Genomic DNA, 21,387 nt, shown 5'->3' with positions numbered 1-21,387 from the left:
CTGTTCAGTTTCTGCCCAGGGGGTCACATGACCTATTCGGGCAGATCTTGTATCCAGGGCCCCAGACAGAACCCTGGTAATCCTTGGCCATTGAAGTTAGATCTGCTTGTCTGACCATCAGTCCTCATATCTTGGTTTAATGCTCTTTAGAACTTTTTATTTTTCCGTTGGTTCCTCTTCCCAGACCAACATGTGATGGGTTAAGGAAGCCCCTATTTTAAAGTTTTGCGTCTCCCATCTACTGTGGGCTTGAAGCCTGTTGGTACTGAGGTGTCTGGCTTAAGGGGAAGGGAATGGGCACTGTGATGGATATATGGCTTCTAGTTCTGAAGGCCATATGTGAATATCAGTGTTAGTGACACTCAAGGGGTGAGGGAAGTTAGACATCTTCTAACGACTGTGTCTCTTTCAGATCATGTATTACCAACAGGCCTTAATGAGGTCCACGGTGAAGTCTTCAGTGTCCCTTGGAGGGTATGACCCTAATTTGTTGGTCTTGCTGAGGTTTGAACAGTAGATAGGTAAGAAGAGAACTTTTGCAAGGCAGACTAAAAATCCTAATGACCTTTGAGGGACAAAAGAGGTCTCCATGGGTTAAGTTACTAGTTGCGCCCCAGTGCAGGTCTCCAGGTGGCCAGCTCATGCTTCCAAGATGGCGCTAGGACACTTGTTTGAACCCGTGTGGACTGAATCTGCTTTGAATTTTGATCTTTCATGGGACAATGTTAAGGGTCTGCATTTTCTGATTAAACAGGTGCAGAGAGATGAAAGGGACTGGATTGGGAGGCAACATGTCACTTCACAAGTCAAATGGGGACACGTTTTTATCAAATACTTGCCAATCTGTGTGCTATTAGAAAATTTTCCTTAAGAAGACAGTAATAAGTAGGTAACTTAATTGATAAGAAAAAGAAGACAGGCTGGTCAATCAACCTGAGAACTGACTTCGTCTCCTGGGTGTTGAGCTTCTAGGAAATTGTTTTCCCTTTGCTTTTCAGGATCGTCAAGTACAGCGAGCAGTTTTCATCCAATGATGCCATCATGTCAGGCTGCCTCCCCAGCAACCCTTGGATAACAGATGACACCCAGTTCTGGGATTTAAATGCCAAATTGTATGTATTTGATATATTGTGGGGTTTTTTTTAAATAGCTTTTTGAGTTCTTCACATGCCATATAATTTAACCATGTAAAGTATACAATTCAATGTATTTTTTTGTTTACTATAGTCATAGATTTGTGCAACCATTGCCACAATTTTTTTTTAAATTTTATTAATTTTTCACTTTTCTGAAGTGAGAAGCGGGGAGGCAGAGAGACAAACTCCCACATGCGCTTGACCGGGATCCACCCGGCGTGCCCACCAGAGGGAGATGCTTGGCCCATCTGGGGTGTTGCTCTGCTGCAATCAGAGCCATTCTAGCGCCTGAGGTGGAGACCATGAAGCCATCCTCAGTGCCCAGGCCAACTTTGCTCCAATGGAGCCTTGGCTGCAGGAGAGGAAGAGAGAGGTAGAAAGGAGAGGGGGGGGGGGAGAAGTAGATGGGCGCTTCTCCTGTGTGCCCTGGCTTAGAATTGAACCCAAGACTTCCACATGCCAGGCCGACGCTCTACCACTGAACCAACTGGCCAGGGCCATTGCCACAATTTTAAACATTTTTATCACCAACATAAGAACCCTGCCCTCGTACCTTTTAGCTATCACTTCCCCTAGTCCCCGACCAATATTCCTCCCACCCCTTTCAACTACCAAACTACTTCTTGTCTCAAGTGGTTTGCTTATATCTTTCATATAAATGGAACCCTATCATATGTGGTCTTTTGTGATTAGCTTTGTCACTTAGCATGATGCTTTCGAGGTTCATCCAGATTATAGCATGTATTAGCACTCAAGCCCTTTTTATGTCTAAATAATATTCATTGTACGGATGTACCACCTTTTGTTTATCCATTCATCAGTTGATGGACATTTGGACTGTCTCTGCCTTTCCATTATTGTGAATAATGCTGCAACGATCATGTGTGTTCAGCTTTTTGTGTGGACAAATCTCTTTGGTGTACATCCAAGAGTCAAATGGCTGGGTCAGATGGTCACTCTGCATTTAACAATGTATTGGTTTTGAAAAGAAAACAGTGATCTCTATGGCTTTGCATATTGGGTGTCTAATTAGAGTCAGACTAAGTTTCCCAAGGGCAGGGCCCTGAAGCTGCTATGGCGATTATGCTACTCCCTCCTTAGCTCTGTCTGTGCATTTTGAATGGGTGTCGCTGCCAAGCCTGCATACACTGGTGGTTTGCAAGAGGGGCAAAGATGGTACTAATGCAGAGGAAGAGTGTGCACTAATGGAGGAAGGCAGAAGAGAGGGGTGTAAATGTCAGGTCAGAGGGGAAGGTTGAGGGGTTGGAGAGGGAAGGGGCAGCTGGTATGAGTATAAGACTACAGCTCACATCAATGCCAAGGGCATCACACCTCTCTGAGGAGCATACAGGTACCCCAGATCCAGCCAGGTAAGCAGGCATAGCTGGAGAGCCCCATAAGCTGCTATAGGAAGTTGATGGGTTAAGGAAGGCACTTATCTGAGTTTGGCTGTCAATTGCAGAGCAGAAGACTCTAGAACAACCTTCTGGGGGAATCTCCCCTCCCCTTCTGGGGGCCCTAGTGATTAGGCTGGTTTTCTGGAGTCCGGGTTGGTCTCTTAGTTATAAGATAAGAGAGGCGGCCCGAATATCCTTATAAACAGGATGTGCAGAGTGCAGCTCTGCATGGAGGATAAGACAAGACCACTTGGCCTGGAAAAGGGTTGTCCCTAGAGGGGTTTGAGAAGGAGACCTTTCAAAACATTGAAGTGAGCCTGACCAGGCGGTGGTGCAGTGGATAGGGCGTTGGACTGGGATGCAGAGGATCCAGGTTCAAAACCCTGAGTTCATCAGCTTGAGTACGGGCTCATCTGGTTTGAGCACAGCTCATTAGCTTGAACCCAAGGTCGCTGACTTGAGCAAGAGGTCACTCTGTCTGCTATAGCCCCCCAGTCAAGGCACATATGAGAAAGCAATCAATGAACAACTAAGGTGCCGCAACAAAGAATTGATGCTTCTCATCTCTCTACCTTCCTGTCTCTCTCTCTCTCTCTCTGTCAAAAAAACACAAACAAACAAAAAGCAAAAAAACACTGAAGTGTAACAGGACTTGCATCTTAGAGAAAGTTCTGGGCAAGGGTGCACAGATGACAAACAGCGTCACCCTGGGGTGGGGGGCATGTGGCCTGAGGACGGGTACAGGAAGAACTAGCAACTCCCACCAGATGGCCGTCTGCTCCCATGGTGAAGGGACAGCTGTGTGGGGGTGACAGGATCGAGAGGGTGGCAGTGGCTATAGCACCCGTCACCAGTGCTGTTCTAGAATGCTCTCCTGAGCTGGTGTGGCAGCCTGACCCTCTGCTGGGCCGTCAGTATAGGCCCTGGCATAGGCTTTCATGTTCTTTTGCCCCAAAGGCTAAGAGAACAGACAGGAGTGTGACCCTGTCCCCTGTGGTGGTCCTTCTCATCTTCCAGGTGGTCAACTCCTGAATGGAGGCTCAGGGATCTTATCTGAGGATGCATTTTCCTAACAAGTGATTGCTTGGATTGTACATTTTGCAGAAATGAGGGTGGAGGGGGGGTCGGATGGAGCTCTGGGCTGTGGGGCTAGTGCGGGTCAGCGGGAACTGAAGCCCACACTCCCATCCGGACCTCCACCTGCACAGCATTTATAAACTGTCGCCCCTGCAGGGTGGAAGTCCCAACCAAGATGCGAGTGGAACGGTGGGCCATCAACTTCAGTGAATTGATCCGAGACCCCAAGGGTCGACAGAGCTTCCAGTACTTTCTCAAGAAAGAATTCAGTGGTGCGTCTTTGATTTTTTTTAAAGATGTTGCTTTTAGAAACACTTCTGTAATGTCTAGCATTGGGTTTCCAAGGGGGCCTCTCAGCTGGGCGGAAATTTTCATTGGCTCATACTAGTGTTGTTCACATCTCCAAGCACCTCATCCCGCTGGCTGTCCCCATTCCCTCCTCGGGACCCCAGCCCAGGAGCTCCCACAGCCCCTGCTGCCAAGCGTGACTCCTCAGGAACACCAGAGAAGAAGGGAGGCCGCAAAGCAAGCGTTCTCTTCTTGTTTCACGACCTGACGTTCTTGAGCGCGGTGTGCTCGGTGCATCTCCACCCTGGCTGCACACTTGATTCACCTGATGTTATTTTAAAACATGTTTGCCTGAGTCCCATCTCCAGAGGCTCCTTTTTAATTTATTTGGGGAGTGGAATTTTCCAAGGTTTGGAAATGCCCTTGGTGATTCTAATATGTGGCCGTCGCTGAGTCCGTGCGGTGCTCTGCTGACATCAGGGCCTTAGGAGGGTAAAGATTTTGATGGGTGGCTGGAGCCGCAGTTCAGAATATATGTCATCTCTGGGTGTCTCAGCGTGGCAGGCACCTGTAACTTCTGAAATACACAGCGCCAAGCAACATCTGGGACAACCGAAGGTCAGAACCGGACCAATGTCATTAGGCTGAGCATTCCGTGGGGTTCTGCCCTTATGTTGAAGTAATTACTTTTTGGGGATTCATTTACTTCCTTACCAAGTCCAGTCCCCAGCTCTGGGGAGCATCACATTTGAGCCCCAGCACTCAGTGGCATATTCCCCAAGATCCACTTGGTCTGTGGGTTGTTCTTGATACTAACCCCGTGAGACATGCCATTAGCCTGTTTGACTCGCTGGTGCAAACCCTTCTCTCTAATCAAGCCTAATTGCCACGGTATGATAGAACTCACTAAGGATGGCTGGGGAAGGGGAGTGCTTTTAACCCCCACACAGAAGCAACTGGCGAATGAGTGGATAGGGTGCCATCTAGTGGCAAAGTTGAAAACCACACCCTGAGTTTATCCCACCTACGCATTACTTCCCAACAAAATCTGTGGGAAAGATTTCCCTGCATAATTTAAATAGTCATTCGGGTATGAACAGGGCAGGTGAATCATCAGTTTTCTCATTTAATTAAAAACATTTCTTTTTCTTCTTTTCCAAGTGAGAGGAGGGGAGATAGAGAGACAGACTCCTGCATGCACCTTGCCGGGATCCTCCTGGCTCTCGTCCATTTTCCTACATAGAGGCATGCCGTGATTCACACACACATACACACCCATGCACACAGATGCACACACCACACACACACCCATGCAAACACAGACACTTGTCGTCCATTGGTGTGATCACCTTTTTTTTCCTAGGCAAAAATTGCCACTTGGGCTAACTGTACCTGGGTGTTCATACGACTCTGGGTGCTGGGGATAGATAAATGGTTAGAGGACCATTTGGAAGGAGATGACGGGTTGAGAAGGTCTGGCTTTTCTTCTTGGCCCAGAGGAGCCGAGTCTCTCTGGCTCAGGTGACTGACTCTCCAGGAAGTCCCCCTAGTAGCCAGGTCTTCTCCGAGAGCCCGTCTGTCAGCGTCGCTGCTTGGGCAGCCTCTTCGTTCAGACCTTTGGCTGGAACGTTCCCTGTCAGGGGCTCTAAAGTACAGAACCTTTATGCCCAAAGGAAGCAGATGTCACATACAGTCACTGAACATGAGCGAAGTCCACGGGCCCTTCACAGCAATGCATGTTTGCCACAGCTAACTTCGAGGACAGGAAGGAACATGGCAGCCTCTGGGGAGGACGTGAGCTGAGCTGTGTATCCTCGGGGAAAGGGCAGTGACCACACGAGGCAAGTATGGCTGCAAACGTGGCGGTGCCCATCTAGTTATTTCAAAGAGCACGCGCAAAGCAGTCCCTAGGCTGACAATGCTCTCCCGGGCCTAGAAGTAAGTGCAGCGGCTTGCTGTCTTGTCCGGCCCCACAATATGCCACGGCTTACTTTGCAGATGGAAGACGTTTCCTGCGCCAGGGAACTGACTCTATCCCAGCTGACCCGTTCCTCTTCTTCTCTTTTCTTCTCCCCACTTGTTTCCTGCCTGGCTTTTGCCTGCATGGACTCCCCTCCTCCCTGTGCAGGGGAGAACCTGGGATTCTGGGAAGCCTGTGAGGATCTGAAGTATGGAGATCAGTCCAAGGTCAAGGAGAAAGCGGAGGAGATTTACAAGTGAGGATTAACCGCGTTGTTGGAGAGCCTACCCCAGCCCCCCCAGCTGCACCTGCCATGCTATAAATAGCTTGCTGCTACTGTGGAGGGATTCCCCTGATCCTGGGGGAACGTGCTCAGGAGTTAAAAAAGCAAGCTGCCCTGAATTACAGCTCTTTGTCTTTGACTAAAGCCCCTTAGGTCTCCTTAGAGATAGAGGTGTGTGTGTGCGCGTGAGAGAGAGAGAGAGAGAGAGAGAGAGAGAGAGAGAGAGAGATAATAGGTGAGGACGGAGAACCTATTCCTCAGGCCATGTTAGAGAAGTGATGCTCATGGGGGGAGGGACTATCCCCTGAGTGCCCAGGACTGTGAGCCCAGCTTGGGGTACAAATGCGGGCACAACTTGTATTTCACTGTGACTGGCTCTAGCCCTTACTTGCTCAGTGTAGCAACAAGTCTGTCCCCCTCCAGCTTGTCCCCCTCTCCTCCCAATCACCCATGAGCCAAGGGTGTTTGTCCATCCAGCAGGGCCAGCCCTGCCTCTGATGGCCAGGTGCAGAGGGAAGGGCAGGTGGGGCGAGACCACAAGCACTGCCAAGGTGCACAGCTGCTGAATCTGCACCCACCCCTCCTCCCCCAGCCTGGAGGGTGCTCGTGTCTTGCTGGGGTCACATCCCTGCTGGTCTTCTCTGTACTGGCCACAGGGGACACCAGTTTTGGGCTCTGGGGACCCATTGTATTTAGCTCACACTCACCCATTCAGCGGTGGTTTCCGATGCCCTGCCACCATGCTGGGCTGGAACCAGCTGTCTGCAACCACTGGGCAGCAGGCCAGGTGGCCCTTGCCTCTGAGCATTTTGCCCTCTGGACCTCTGGTGTCCTTCCTTCCAAAGGACTCAGAATGCCGCATCCTGTTTCCAGAGAGGCACTAACAACATTGAAGAGAGAGCGCTGAGGTCTCATACTTAGAGGCTCCTGCACTTTCTCAAACGTTTGCCCTCCTCTTCCTCACGAGGGAAAACTCTGCACAGCAAGAGAAATGGGTGGGTGCATGGGTGGGGGTTGGTCCAGGAGTGTCCTCTGACACCCTTCCTCAGGACAAGGGGGTTTGACTGCCTTGCACACAGTGAACCACACACAACTCATAATCTCCCAAATCTGCTGAAGGACACCTGTCGCCTCCATCTTCTGCATCAGCCTCCTACAGCACAGGCGAGTGGCCCAATTCCCACATATTTCTACTTCTCAGCAAGTCAGAGTGGGAGATAGCGAAGAGCTCCTGCAACCCCTAGCGGAGCCGCAAGACTCTGGAAGTGTGGCCAAGTAGGGTTCTTACTGGGGCCGCTGGCAAGGATAACCAACTCCTCAAACCCCAGGGTGCTGGAGTCATGAGCCACCTCCAACTCAGCATTTGAGATCCATCTCCAAACACATCTAGACGGGTCGAGGGAGAGAGAGGCCCAGCACACCTGCTTGGAGGTGCTTCGCCCTGAATCCGGGAGAGTCAAGAGGCAGAGGCGTTAGGTTAGGTAGAGGCTGGGCTAGTCACCCTGTCGGCTAGCGTCACTCCAGCTGTTTTCTCTCTCTCTTGGACATCAGGAACACCAAAGTTAACCATTCACGTTCCCCATATTGGCATGGCTGTTTTCTTCTAAGAAATGGTAATTTGACAACCTGTTCAAACTCCTAATGTCTCCTTACGAGGGGCTGCTTTTCACCTGGGAGAGGGCCTTTGCTGACATTTCCCTCCCGTCCCCAGGCTGTTCCTGGCCCCTGGGGCACGGCGGTGGATCAACATAGATGGCAAAACCATGGACATCACAGTCAAGGGGCTGAGGCACCCTCACCGCTACGTGCTGGATGCCGCGCAAACCCACATTTACATGCTCATGAAGAAGGTAGGCGGGGAGTCTTTGCTGATGACACTCTGGGGCCAGACAGCTCTTCTCTCTCCAGGTTCCTGGAAGATCCTTTAGATATGGGGAAACAGGGAGGTGACTTGTGGCTACTGCTGTGCTGGTGTTGGGATGCAGAACTGTCAGCGGTCTACTTCTGGGATGCTCTAGAGCCCCTGAGGGTTCTCGGGCACCCCAGGGTCCCCCATGGGCTCTTGTCTGACCTCCTCGAGCCCCCAAGCTCGCTGGCTGGGGAGAACCTCCTGTAGATGCTGTGTGTGTGTCAATGGGCTTCTCACACTGCAGGAGCGTCACAGGCAGGCAGTAACGACATTGGTGACAAAGTTGCTCTAAGAAGGACTATTTACTGAGGGCTTTCAGGGTGCCGTCACTGGGCAGAGAGTGCAACTTTGTGTCAAAGACCACTCTCGAGGAAGGAATTGCTTCTCCAGAGTCTGGTAGTTTGCTTAGGGTCTCACCAGAGGGGAGCCCAGATTCAAACTGTGTCTGCTGGAGTCCGAAGGCTGAGCCCTCAAACTCTGCTGCAGAATGGTGACTGACTGTTCTGGTGGCCCTGGCCCTGAGCAGAGATAACACATGGGGGGTTTGGTGTGTGTAACTATATAGTAAAGCCCTGTGAGAATTCAGGTTGCCTTCTGGGTTATTAATCAAAAGTGAACATGGTGGGAATTTTCAGGACATTGTTAAAAAGAAAAGTTGAAAGAAAAATGAGTCACTTAAAAATATTTTTTCTCTACTTCCTTTGATATGGAAGTTACATAGCATCTATTATTATGTTTTATTTTAAAATATTAAAATTTTTTTCTTTTTCATTTTATTTTATTTTTTTAGGTGAGAACTTTTTAGGTAGAGAGACAGACTCCTGCATGCTCCCTGACTGGGGTGCACCTGGCAATCCCTGTCTGGGGCAGATGCTCTGCCCATCTGGGGTCAGGCTCAGATGACTATTTTCAGTGTCTGAGGCGGAGTCTCCATGGAGCCATCCTCAGTGCCCAGGGCTGATGTGCTTGAACCAATCGAGGAATGGCTGCGAGAGGAGAAGAGAGAGAGAGAGAGAGAGAGAGAGAGAAAAGGGAGGGGTGGAGAAGCAGATGGTCACTTCTCTTATGTGCCCTACTGGAAATTGAACTTGGGACGTCCACACGCCGGGCTGACACTCTACCACTGAGCTAACCGGCTAGGGCCTCTTTTTATTTTTAAGTGAGAGATAGTGAGATAGACTTGTGCATGCACCCCGACTGAGATCCACCCAGCAGCCTCTGTTTGGGGCTGATGCTCAAATCAATTGAACTATTCTTAGCCCCTGACACTGATGCACTCAGACCAACAGAGCTATCCTCTGTACCTGGGGCCAAGCTTGAGTCAGTAGAACCACGGCTACAGGAGGGGAGGAGTGAGAGAAAGGGAAGAGGAAGAGGGAGAGAGCAGGGGGAAAGGGAGGGGTCGCTTCTCCTGTGTGCCCTGACCAGGAATAGAACCTGGGACGTCCATATGCCAGGCTGACGCTCTATCCACTGAGCAACCGGCCAGGGTCTAATTATTATTTTTTGCTTTTTATAAATTTTATTTTCCATTACAGTTGACATTCAATATTACTTTGTATTAGTTTCAGGTGTACGCTCAGTAGTTAGACAATCATGTCCTTTACAAAGTGATCCTCTTGATGTTTCTACTACCCACTGGGCATCATACATAGTTATCACTATATTATTTCAATCGCTTTCTTAAATTAGAATTTGGGGCATGACCAGGAGATGGCTCAGTGGATAAAGCATCGGATTGGGATGCAGAGGACACATATTTGAAACCCCGAGGTCACCATCTTGAGTGCGGGCTTATCTAGCTTGAGTGCAGGCTTGTTTGTCTTGAGTGCAGGCTCACCAGCTTGAGCATGGGGTCACTGGCTTGAGCATGGGATTATAGACATGACCCCCATGGTCGCTGGCTTCAGCCCAAAGATCACTGGCTTGAAGCTCAAGGTCACTAGTTTGAGCCCAAGGTCACTGGGTTGAGCAAGGGGTCACTTGCTCTGCTGTGGCCCTCCAGTCGAGGCACATATGAGAAAGCAATCAATGAACAACTATGGTGCTATAGCAAAGAATTGATGCTTCTAATCTCTCTCCTATCCTGTCTGTCCTTATCTGTCCCTCTCTCTCTCTCTCTGTATCTGTCACAGAAAAAAAAAAGAAATGAGAATTTGTAGCTCCCATTTAGCCTGCTAGGTTGCAGCTTGGTCCCATGCCCCGTGAGACTTCTTCAGTAGCTTCAGCTTCTCATTGAACCATGGCAATTATTCCTTTTTTTATTTTTTATTCAGTTGAGAGGAGGGGAGGCAGAGACAGACTCCCATATGTGCCTCAACTGGGATTCACACGGCAAACTGACTAGGGGACGATGCTCTGCGCATCTGGGGTGTTGCTCTGTTGCTCAGCAACTGAGCTCTTCTTAGCGCCTGAAGTGGAGGCCATGGAACCATCCTCAGCACCCAGTGCCAACTTGCTTCAATCAAACCATGGCTGCAGGAGGGGAAGAGAGAGAGAAACGAGAGGGGGAGAGGTGGAGAAACAGATGGGTGCTTCTCCTGAGTACCCTGACCAGAAATTGAAACTGGGACATCCACACACCAGGCCAATGCTCTACCACTGAGCCAATTGGCCAGGGCCGGCAATTATTCCTTTGATGGCCAAGTAGCATTAGAAACTTCAGTATATGATATAGGTTTGTGTGAATGCTGTTTTAATTTTTTTAAAAGATTAGTTTTCCTTATTATATTTCTTTTACTTAGTCTTTTATATTTACTGTATTATAAAGAACTAGTTTTACTTTGCTTTGAAAATATGTAATGCTTTTAAATTTTCACCAAGCCAGATTAGCCATGTTTTTTTACCATACATTTTTCATCAGTGGGGTTTTCCAGGTTTACTTTACAAGAAGATTTATAGCAGGATTTCTTTAATAATGGTCTTCCTTTATGCATTTTAAAAATACATTTTTGATCCTTAAAAATGTGGGTTTTTTTTATACAACCTTTTAGGGAGGCAGCCAGGGAGGCCAGATACCAGCCAGAATGAGATAGAGTCACGGGCAGCTTAAGGATGACATATACAGGGGTGGGCCCAAGGAGGCCGACAGCTGCGAGCACTGAAACATGGAGTGAATAAAACTAATGCAACAATCATAACTGCACGTCTTTTTCCGTATGAACAGCTATAAACCTACTTTTGCCCACCCATGAGTGCTTATTGGACTGTGTGTCACTTCAGGCCATGTCCTATGACAGTGGTTCTCAACCTGTGGGTCGCGACCCCGGCGGGGGGTCGAACGACCAAAACACAGGGGTCGCCTAAAGCCATTGGAAATACATATTTTATTTAAAAATTTTGGAAATACATATTTTATTTAAAAATTTTGGAAATACATATTTTATTTAAAAATGTATTGTATAATAAATATGTATTTTCCGATGGCTTTAGGCGACCCCTGTGTTTTGGTCGTTCGATCCCCGCCAGGGTCGCGACCCACAGGTTGAGAACCGCTGTCCTATGACAATGAACTCGACGTGACTCAGTGGTTCCTTAACCCCTACTCCCAGACTCTCCTGGTTCCTGTGACGTTCACTATCACCACTCAGTCCTTGAAATGGCACTCCTTCAATAAATAGGAAAAACTCTGGGCCCCTGGTTGTCGCTGTGGGCTTTGTTCTGTTTTTGCTGTGACTGGAGTTTTCTGAGGGTGCTTGGAGGTAGTGAGCGTTCATGAAGGGACGGCTCTGAGCCTGTCCGGGTGCTGGGAAGAAGCCACCCAGGTGGAGTCTGAACCTAGGTCTTTGTTTGGTGTTCTCTTACCTTGACACCCAAATTCATAGCAGAAAGGGAGGTGAGTGGGCTTGCAGTGGGCTCCATGCTCGGGCGGCTTGTTTTCCCTGGACGAAGGTATTGGGTGGGACAGGTAGGCTGCAGGGGTCCTCTTGTCTCCTGCTTGCTTCACTGAAGAACCCCCAAATGGATGTTAAGGTGGGGGCTACCACTCCAATTATCTAACCTAAAGTGCAGCAGCAGCACCCGGAGGCTTGTTAAGACTCAGGTGGTGCCCCGCCCTGCCCCATAACTGCTGATTCAGTAGGTCGGGGCAGTCTGAGAAGGTGCATTTCTAGCATGTTGCCTGGGGAAGATGGCGCTGCTGGTCTGGGGACCACACCTGAGATTGATGCTCTGGACCCACACTGAAATGCCTTCCACACAAGGGGGACACATTGCTTTAACCTTGCCGTCTCACTGCTGAGCGCGGGTGGGCCTGGCGGCAGCGTGTGTGCCTTTGATTTGACACCTTCCCTCTCGTAAGGACTGTTTTTCTCTTGTGCCCACTAGGACTCTTATGCTCGCTATTTGAAATCTCCAATCTATAAGGAAATGCTGGCCAAAGCCATCGAACCCCAAGAAACCACCAAGAGAGGGTGAGTGGAGTGGTCTGTAATGGCCAGTTGCCTGACGTTTTGTTTACAGAGAAGCGAGAGTCTCAGCCCCATGCCCGTGGTAGGGACATTTGATGAAAATACTAGGGCCTGAGAAGTATTTCTCAGGGTAAGATTGCCGCATTGGTGTCATATGCTGAAATCACCCTAGCAAGAGGTCCTTAGGCATTACTGCCAGGAAGTTTTGTTAGCCTTGTGCCACTTATCAGACTCATAATGACCCTTAGCACAAATAGAAGCAACTCGTTAGTATTATTTTTTTAATTTATAAAAATTTCCTTTTTCTTTTTGGCAACTTACTGCTTTTTTCAATTGCTCCAGTTTCCTACTTCCAAACCGATGTGTTGTGTAGGGATTAATTTAGCCACACCCTTGTGTCCTTGGACCTTATAGAGAATAGCAGATGGTACCCCAAGAAAAAATGGTAGGTTGTTAGGGGAAAGAAACGGCGACATTCTAAGTATTCTCGGGGACTCTTTTACTGTCTGTTCATTAGTGCCTTCATTCTCTCTTTCCTCATTGGAGAGGTAGGACAGCTCATCCGGCAGAGCCCCAGGGCAGAAAAGGAAATACTGTTCTGAGGTGGTGGTTTGAACTCTTTGTTTTGGGAAAAGGAACTTCTATGGTAGCGATTTGCAACCTTTTTCACCTCATGGCACAAATAAACTAATTACTAAAATTCTGTGGCACAGCAAAAAAAATATATTTTGCCGATTTGAAAAAGATTGGTATAATTTTGATTGATTTACAGATAAAATAATAGCAATTATCTATCCTTTTTGCTTATCAGTGACTTTTTTTAAAAATCAGGTGTCTATAAGGACTTCTGGTACCAATCAGATGCAACCTTTTCATGCAATGTAACCAGTCAGATACAACTCTATTATATGACCTATACATTTATGGTTTGAGACAGGGCATTCACAGCTGACAGCTATTGTTGGGTAGGCCGTTGTCACCTTTTCATTTGACAATCTAAGGGAAAAGAGGTCAGTGCCCCTGACTAAATAGTCTGGTAGCGCATGTTTTAAAAATTCTGTGACTCATTGATGGAAAATCTCTGCTCTGTGGGGATTGAAGACTCAGGTGAGTAACTAAATGATTACTTGAACGAAGACATGGGACCTTGGCAGATATTTTCGTAGTGCCCATGTGTGTCCTGTCCCCCCATTGTTAGTAAATGCTTGTGTTCGCCTGCTCAGACCATGCTGGGCTCTTACCCAGCCTGTCCAGTCAATTCAAAAGAGGAGTGGTTGGACCAGAGCCTTTCTCCAAGGAGCTTAAAAAACAACCCAGCTTGTTTCATTCGGAGGATAATGGTGCTGTTACGAAAAGGAGAGAAAGTAGGCCTTTGGGGTGCTGTTCTTCTAGGTTTACCCAGTGAGGGAGGGAATTCAGTGCCCTGGGGATGTGAAAGCTTCTCTAAGCCACAAGAAAGAGCCATAATCGCTCCACAAGTTTTGCCAGAAAGCAGGCGGGAAGGAAGTGCAGTCCTGTACTGCTCTCTCCAGATACTCTGTGCGTCAGGGCAGACCTGAGGAATCAGCGGGGCCTTCTCCTGGGCACCCCGGGTGCTTTGAGGGCCATGGTGACATGAGACCACAGGAGCAGCTGTGGTGGCGGCGTTGTCACTGCTGCTGTGGGAGGCAGTACGGTGGGAATGCTTTCGTACTGTGTGATGCTCGGCTGTGACTGTGTGGGGACTGTGCTGAGCGTGAGTCCATCCCGTGATGTGCAGGTGTAAGACAGTGTATAAAACTAAATTTTTCCAGAACCAGTTAAATCGAGCTCAGCCTTCCCTTAGCAGTTCTGGTGGGAGAGCCAGCATCAGGCATGACTTACGGTCAGGGAGCCCTCTTCCCCGCTGGGGTGAATAGAGAGCTCTGTAGGCGATGCAGCCCAGAGATGTGGGGAGGTCTTAGGTTTCAAGTCTGCCGTTGCTGCTAAAATGCCTGTTTTCCAGGCCTGTGGGTAGCTTAACCGCTCACTAACCCCTGTATCACTCAGACACCCGCAGCTTGGTCCTGGCTTCCGGGGCCACAGTCGAGGGAGTTTGGTTTCAGAACTTCATGTAGAAAATTCTGGCCATTTGCTTCCTGTGCACAGTGCCAACAGCTGTCCAACCCTTTTCAGGCCCCTCTGCCCTTTCTCTGCCCATTGACCGCTCACAGAGTGCAGCTCTCTCCTTCCTTCCCAGAACCCTGGCTTTTAGAAAACAGATGCTCCCGCTCTTCCCTGACACAAGAACCCTTGGGCTTCCTGTGTCCACACCTTCCTTCCTCTTCTCTCAGGAAGAGCCTACAGAAGTCAAGAGGACAAACTGACTTCTGTAGATGGTAGGTGTGTCCAGTCGTCACCATCCAAGTGGTCCTCCTGGTGCCTAACTAAACCTGCTGGCACTCTGGTCCCACTCTGGTCCCATGTCCCAAGGGAAGAGAGAAGAGCTAAGGTTGGACACACCTCCCGGAGCCCCACCTGCATGTCACCAGGAGAACGAGACAACCAGTCCAGATTCTGGCCTCCCAGCCCTGCCTCCAAACCAGGTGTTACAAGGTCACTGTGGGGCAAGCCGTGGGGCTCTCTGCTAACCGCCAGCCCTGCCCCTTCTTCCAGCTCCAGTCTCCCGTTCATGCGGCGTCACCTGCGCTCCAGCCTGAGCCCCGTCATCCTGAGGCAGCTGGAGGAGGAAGCCAAGGCTCGAGAAGCAGCCAACACGGTGGACATCACCCAGGTCATGAGCAAGCTGGACCGTAGGAGCCAACTCAAAAGAGAGCTGCCTCCTAAATAAAGCTACAGTTCTGGGGGTGGCAGGGCATGCTCTGGGGGGAGGCAAACAAAGGCAGGGTTAGAGTCTGGAAGAGTCCATTCCCCGTCAGTGGGGCGGTGGGTAGACGGGTTCATCCCGTAGTCTCTGACCTCCCTCATGGTGCGCTTCCCAACACCACAGCAGCTCGAGCCCGTTCTCTCACTCCACCACCCATAACGATCATCCTCACCCCTATCCACACCACCACCACCGTCCTCCTCGCTATCACTGTCACCATCATCACCAGCATCATCGTCATATCTCCAGCAGCAGCAGCAGCAGCCTTTCTCGGCCTTTTGGCTAAGATCAAGTATAGCATCATCATCATCACCACCACCATGGTCTCTCTGTGGTCGTGAAGTTTGTGCTTTCTTATACAGGCAGTCCCTGGGTTATGAACAAGATAGGTTCTGTAGGTTTGTTCTTATGTTGAATTTGTATGTAAGTCGGAACAGGTATATTTACCTATTAAATGCAACATAGACAGATGTTTGTCTTAACATAGTATTTATTTTTACATTTCTGTGCATAGAAATACTTCAACATTTTCAGACCTATGGAACCTATCTCGTTCATAATGTGGAGAACGTCTGTATCTGTCAGTGTCCGATACAGTGCTTCGTTCCCCTTTCCCGTGTAGGGCGTGTCCCGAGGTGTACCCACTGTCTCACTTCTCCCACCCTCCCAGCCTTGCAGTGCAGCCCTCCCAGCTCTCCGGGGACCCTTAAGTTATATTTGAGGGGAGGAGATTAAGGCGTGGATGTCCTGTCTGTCTGCAGTGCCTGTGAGAGGGCTGACTCGCAGTAGTGGAGTGACTGGTCAGCCCTCTGGCCCTGACTTTTACGGTTGAAGTAAGGGTCTGTTCAACATGAGGTCTTGTGCTGGGCTGTGACGAATGAGATGATGTGTTCGCCCATGTGGAGTTTTCTTCATGAGACCAACGTGGTTCATTTGCTTTTGGGGACAGTGAGGAAAGGGTGAATGAGAAGGGACTGGAGGGGCGATGGCACACTGCACGCTGGACCTAAACGCAGCTGTCCCCTCACCTGCCTGCTCCCAGGGAGTAGGCATTCAGGTGGCCACAAGGCTCACTTGACTTCTCAATCAGTTTCGGGATGAAAAATGAATTACATGTCTTTGCTCTGTCTGCTTGGCTTTTCATTAGCAATCTGACTGTGTCCTCATGTCAACACGCCTGCTCCATTCCATGCTCTGTTCGCCTCTTCTCGTGGTTCCCTTGCAGAATAAAACAGCAGCACAAAACCAAAGGAAACAAGCTCTCCTTCACTGTGTCTCTGCCGCGTCTCATTTCTTTGCCACGTGCCTTGCATGCCACTGCTTTGCTGCTTCATACCAACGGTGGGTGTGGCACGGGCTGGAAGAGCTGGGTCTCCAAGTCCAAGCCCCAGGCCGCTGTGGGAGTGGCCAAGGTCATAGTGGGAGGGGGTAGAAAAGGAATTCTGCTTAGAGTGTCCAGGGCCAATTGGGCTAATGCAGCGGTCAACAGAGCCAAATATCAACAGTACAACGATGGAAATTTCTTTTGAGAGCCAAATTTTTTAAACTTAAACTATATAGGTAGGTACATTGCTTATTGAGGTAGCGTCCGCACGTGGTATTTTGTGGAAGAGCCACACTCAAGGGGCCAAAGAGCCGCATGTGGCTTGTGAGCCGCAGTTTGCCGACCAGGGGGCTAATGGCAATGTGCCCAAAAGAAGGGAACTTCTGGGGCCAGGTAAGTGAAGCAGGACACTTCCCTCAACTCTACTGTCATTCATCCTGGAAAAGAGAAGGCACTGAGGGAGGAGTCGGGGGCTGGGAAGGGCACAGAATTGGGGGGAGGAGGGGGGAAGGGTGTATGGAGAGGTTCATCCTGTTATAAGCTGTATTATCTTGATCAACCTGCATTGTTTTCATAAGCCTCAGTTTTTAAAATCTGTAAAGTGGGAATTATAATAGGAGTTTATCACAAATTCTGAGTAAGTAGGATTCAAGTTAATGAACTGGGGTTGGGGCGTCCTCAGTCAATTAGTTGAGGGAGGAGCACCTTGATGTGTCTTTATCTCATAAGAAAGCTTATTTCATAGTTTTGGTCCACTCTCCAGGATGCCAAACCCCATAGGCAACGGGTTGGCAATATGGCTCAGTAGAAGAAGCAGGAGCTTTGGGGTTACACAGACATGGGATCAAATTTCATTTAGTCACTGTATCAGTTATCTGTTGTCACCCAACAAGTAGCACAAATAGCCACCATTTGTTGCGTACGGCTGGCCAGGTGAGACGTGGCTGGGTCTCTGCTCAGGGCCTTGTACTCAGGTGCTGCCCTGCTGTCCGTGTTCTTATCCAGAAGCTCATTCACGTTGGTGGGATTCCGTTTCTTGTAGAATGGAGGGCTCTGGTTCTTAGCTGGCTGTTAGCTGGGGGCTTCTCTCAGCTTCTAGAAGCTGTCCAAATTCTTTATCCTGTGGAATGCTTCCATCTCAAAGCCAACAGTGGAGAGCTTTTCCCTCCCTGAATTCCTGTCATGCTTCAGACCTCTCTGACTTTAGTCTCTGGCCTCTAGACTTAGATTTGAAGGGTCCACATGATGACGTTAGGCTCACCCAGGTAATCTTTTCTTAAAGTCACCTGTCACATACTCTAACCATGGGAGCAACTCGATGACATTCACAGTTTACACCCACACAAAGGACAGGGACAGGAATCTTGGGGGACACCTTGGATTTCTACATTCCACATTCACTGATTCAATGTGGGAACCTGGGGAAGATAATAACCCCATTGGTCTTCAATATTCTGTTCTCTAAAATGGGTGGTGTAGATTCTCAGAGTACCTAGCACACAGTAGATGCTTAATAAATTATAGGGCCCTGCTCTTTCATCTGACAGTGTCTCTCAACCCTTAGTCAGGACCCAGCTTCTCCCTGCCACCAACTGTTATTATTCTTTGCAGACTGTCCTAAGTGGAGACATATGTCCCCATAGAAAGGAGGTGGTTAGAAGCGTAGCTCAAAGCTCCTCGAACTTATTGAGAATAATGATGACCTTGGGTGTCAGAAGATGCTTTTCCTAAATCACATGCCCCAGGGACTCTCCTTCAGTGGGTCTGGGGTGGGGCTGGGGGTCAGCCTTTGTAACTGGCACCCTGGGTGATTCTGATATAGCTGATTTGGAGGTCACATTGGGAGAGCCAGCTAGCCATCACACATGCAGACTATGGAGTCAGCCATCCTGCTTCAAAGCCTGCCCCACCGTTTCCCTGCATGTCCCAGGGGATTGGCTTCTCAAAGTATTAGTTTCCTCATCTGTAAGATAGGTATAATAATAGCTCCCTCACTGAGTAGCTCTGGGAAGTAAATGCAATAATCTATGCAGAGCGCTCAGCCCAGAATCTCTCATTTGCTAAGTTCTCGCTGCATATTAACAATAGCTGCAATTTGGCTCATATAACAACCCAATGGCCCACGTCTGGTCTGTAGACCTGTGGGTATCTGAGCAGAATCAGTGGCTCTGAGCTTCTGTTCTACCTGGAATCTTGCTTGAACTTCAAGATGCCCACTCCCACCCCACGGCAAAGCTCTTTGGGACCTCTTGGCCTTTCTTTTCCTCCGAAAGCTGTTCTTGGATGTGTGTCCCCTCTCCTCCCTCTCCAGGTTGGGACTGGCCCACTCAGGTGACCTGGCAACCAGCCCACAGGCTGTAGGAGCACTCCGCCTCTCAATGCCCACAGCGGCCCTCCTTCAGCCCTAGGACAGTGCCCAGGTCCCGGGGGCAGGCGGGTCCCTCTAGGCAGGACTTCTGGGTGGCTGGGGCAGTTTCGGGCATTGTTCTTTACTGAAGTCATTGCCAATTCTCTCTTGGAGGGGGTGTTGGTCCAACTGTCCCAGGGGTCCCTTTTCCCTGCCAGGACCAGCATACCCTCAGGTCTGTTCACTTTGGGCTTTGATGTTGTGTGTGACCAGAGGAGGTCTTCAGGATAGGACACAACCAAGCCTGGCCAATGGGCCCAGGACTCTGGGAAGGGAAGGGAGGTGATAGCAGAAACCTTCCTGAAAATTCCTATTTTAATTTTCCAGTTCAGACAGAGTTCTCTCAGGCTTCTTCAGCTGAAAACATGGCTGATCCAGCCATCCTGCCCCAATGCTCCTGGTCACTGGGGCCATGGTGGCCCAGGGAGGTTGTGACACTTTTCAATGAGTAACCTCCTCACCTCATATTTCCTGCTTCCTCCTCCTGGCTTGTCCAGGTTTCACACTCAGCCTTTCTTCCCGGACATCCTGGTCTGCTCGCGGGAGGCACGGGGAAGGGCTGGGTCCGGGCCACCCCGCAGGTGCGGTCAGTGGGGACACAGGTAGGGGCTCAGGCCTAAGTGGGAGATCTCAGGAGTGGAGGAACCAGCAAGGCACAAGCTGGGCTTTTCCCCATTATCTCTGCCACTCTATTAAAAATGCTTTAAAGGCCTCCAGCGCTTATGTTGGGACCAAGGATAGAGAAGGGGTGACGGCCTATGGCTGGTACTAAGCATTGCTCACTGGGGGACTTGAATGGAGGGGCGATTGGAAATTCAGCCTGGCCACATTCCAGCACCCCAGACTCGGAAGAAGACTAGTCTGTGCCCTGGGATGCAAGTACCCAACTCTGGGGTCCATGACCAGGGTTTGGGGACAGACAGGCCCTTGGCAGGAGGTCTGTGTGCGGCTGTGCCATTGCCACAGGTAGCTCTGGGCACCCTTACCAACTTCCCAGAGGATAGCCAGACCAGACCTGTGCTTCGGGCACTGGCAGGGCAGGGGCTGAGTTAGCAGAGGACAGCCCCTGGGCCCATCGACCAGCTACTCAACTCACTCCGAGCTCTCTCTCTCTCCTCCTGCAGACGGGCCAGCACAGTGCTCCCAGCCCCCACCTGGCTGTGTACACCGGGGCCTGTGTGCCGCCCTCTCCTTCCAGCCCCTTCTCCCCCTCCTGCCGCTCCCCCAGGAAGCACTTCCCCTCGCCAGCCCACTTCATCCGGAGGCCTAGCAACTCCATCTGCCCCTCGCCCATCAAGGTGGAGAGCTCCTTGGGTTTGGAGCAGAAGGGGGAGGCTGGTAGATTCAGTGCCCGCCAAGGACCCTCCAACGCAGACACCAGCGAGACCTCCACTGACCGCCCCTGGCCCCGGGCCGCTCCCAAGGCCCGCACGGCTCTGTCCTTCAGCAGTTTTCTGAGACGAGGCTGTTTAGCCTCACCAGTCTTTGCCAGGCTCTCGTCCAAGTGCCCTGCTGTGTCCCATGGGAAGGTGCAGCCCCTAGGGGGCGTAGGTCAGCAGCTGCCACAGCTGAGATCCAGGAGAGTGACAAAGTAAGAGCCAGAAGGGATTTTGCTGTGCATGTGTGTGCACATGTGTCTTTGGATGTATGCATGCGTGTGTGTATGCATGTATCCGTGGGTGTGTGCTTGTGTGTATGTGTGCACAATGTTGGTGTGTGCATGCGTGTGTGTGTGTGTGTGTGTGTGTGCATGTCTATTGGTTCACCCCATTCGGTGTTCACCTACACTACACTTGCTTTCCTCTTGCATCTGAAGCTTTTTCCAGATCAAAATGGATGTACCTCTGGCGAGTGGAGCCCACCTGATAGACTCGGAGGACTCTGGGACAGGAGAGTCGGGCGACCGGGAAGACAAGAAGGAGGTCATCTGCCCCTGGGAGAGCCTGGCCTAGGGGCAGGCGGGCTGAGCCGGGGCCTGGGACCAGGCAGGTGCTCCTGGAAGACTTCGCTGGGTCGGACCACAGGACACACTCTTGCTCTCGAACCAAAGTGCATTAAGATCACACTTGGAGGCTGAGAGACAAGACGGGGTGGACTTGGGGGAAGAGTGCTTTGTCTAGGCTCCCAGTGGCCAGCTCTCTCCCTACCCCCGGACCTTCCTTCCTTCAGGCAGAAGAAAGGCATGTGGGTCAGATGACTTTACTTGCTGCCTTAAAACTGATAAAAGGTTAACATGCAAGAGTCGCTTGGAGTAAAATGTTAGTGTGTGTCTGATTTTCTTAGTTATCTATGAGCAGTTAGGAGTTAAACTCATGTCTTTCTTATTTTTTGACAAAGGGATGTTGAGTCACT

General features: G+C 50.0%; 2 protein-coding genes across 3 annotated transcripts in view; both read left to right on the top strand.

Annotated features, from left to right (window-relative positions):
• Window positions 1-16,562, top strand: part of LOC136406668 (regulator of G-protein signaling 9) — a 55,750-nt gene extending 39,188 nt beyond the window's left edge. For both annotated transcript variants that reach the window (XM_066386640.1, XM_066386638.1), the window contains 7 exons: window positions 413-474; window positions 999-1,112; window positions 3,767-3,882; window positions 6,027-6,114; window positions 7,853-7,991; window positions 12,377-12,462; window positions 15,094-16,562. In XM_066386640.1, coding sequence (XP_066242737.1) covers window positions 413-474; window positions 999-1,112; window positions 3,767-3,882; window positions 6,027-6,114; window positions 7,853-7,991; window positions 12,377-12,462; window positions 15,094-15,268 — 780 coding nt within the window. In that variant the 3' untranslated portion in view covers window positions 15,269-16,562. The remainder of the gene's footprint in view (window positions 1-412; window positions 475-998; window positions 1,113-3,766; window positions 3,883-6,026; window positions 6,115-7,852; window positions 7,992-12,376; window positions 12,463-15,093) is intronic.
• Window positions 16,563-17,873: 1,311 nt separating this feature from the next.
• On the top strand, window positions 17,874-21,048 carry LOC136406601 (regulator of G-protein signaling 9-like). Its single transcript, XM_066386583.1, has 3 exons — window positions 17,874-17,893; window positions 20,072-20,626; window positions 20,852-21,048. The coding sequence occupies exons 1-3, from the start codon at window positions 17,874-17,876 to the stop codon at window positions 20,985-20,987; spliced, it is 711 nt and encodes a 236-aa protein (XP_066242680.1). The 3' UTR covers window positions 20,988-21,048.
• The last annotated feature ends 339 nt before the right edge of the window (window positions 21,049-21,387 follow it).

Source organism: Saccopteryx leptura, chromosome 5 (assembly GCF_036850995.1).
Source record: "Saccopteryx leptura isolate mSacLep1 chromosome 5, mSacLep1_pri_phased_curated, whole genome shotgun sequence".
Lineage (NCBI taxonomy): Eukaryota > Metazoa > Chordata > Mammalia > Chiroptera > Emballonuridae > Saccopteryx > Saccopteryx leptura.
Note: the sequence above shows the minus strand (reverse complement) of the source record. Positions and strands in the feature narration are given on the sequence as shown.

Bases quoted from the DNA above. Each gene is read 5' to 3' on its own strand.
- LOC136406601 (XM_066386583.1), top strand. From the start codon at position 17,874: ATGACGTTAGGCTCACCCAG. The intron at 17,894-20,071 runs GTAATCTTTTCT...GGGCACTGGCAG, and splicing joins ATGACGTTAGGCTCACCCAG to GGCAGGGGCTGAGTTAGCAG. The intron at 20,627-20,851 runs GTAAGAGCCAGA...TTGCATCTGAAG, and splicing joins AGATCCAGGAGAGTGACAAA to CTTTTTCCAGATCAAAATGG.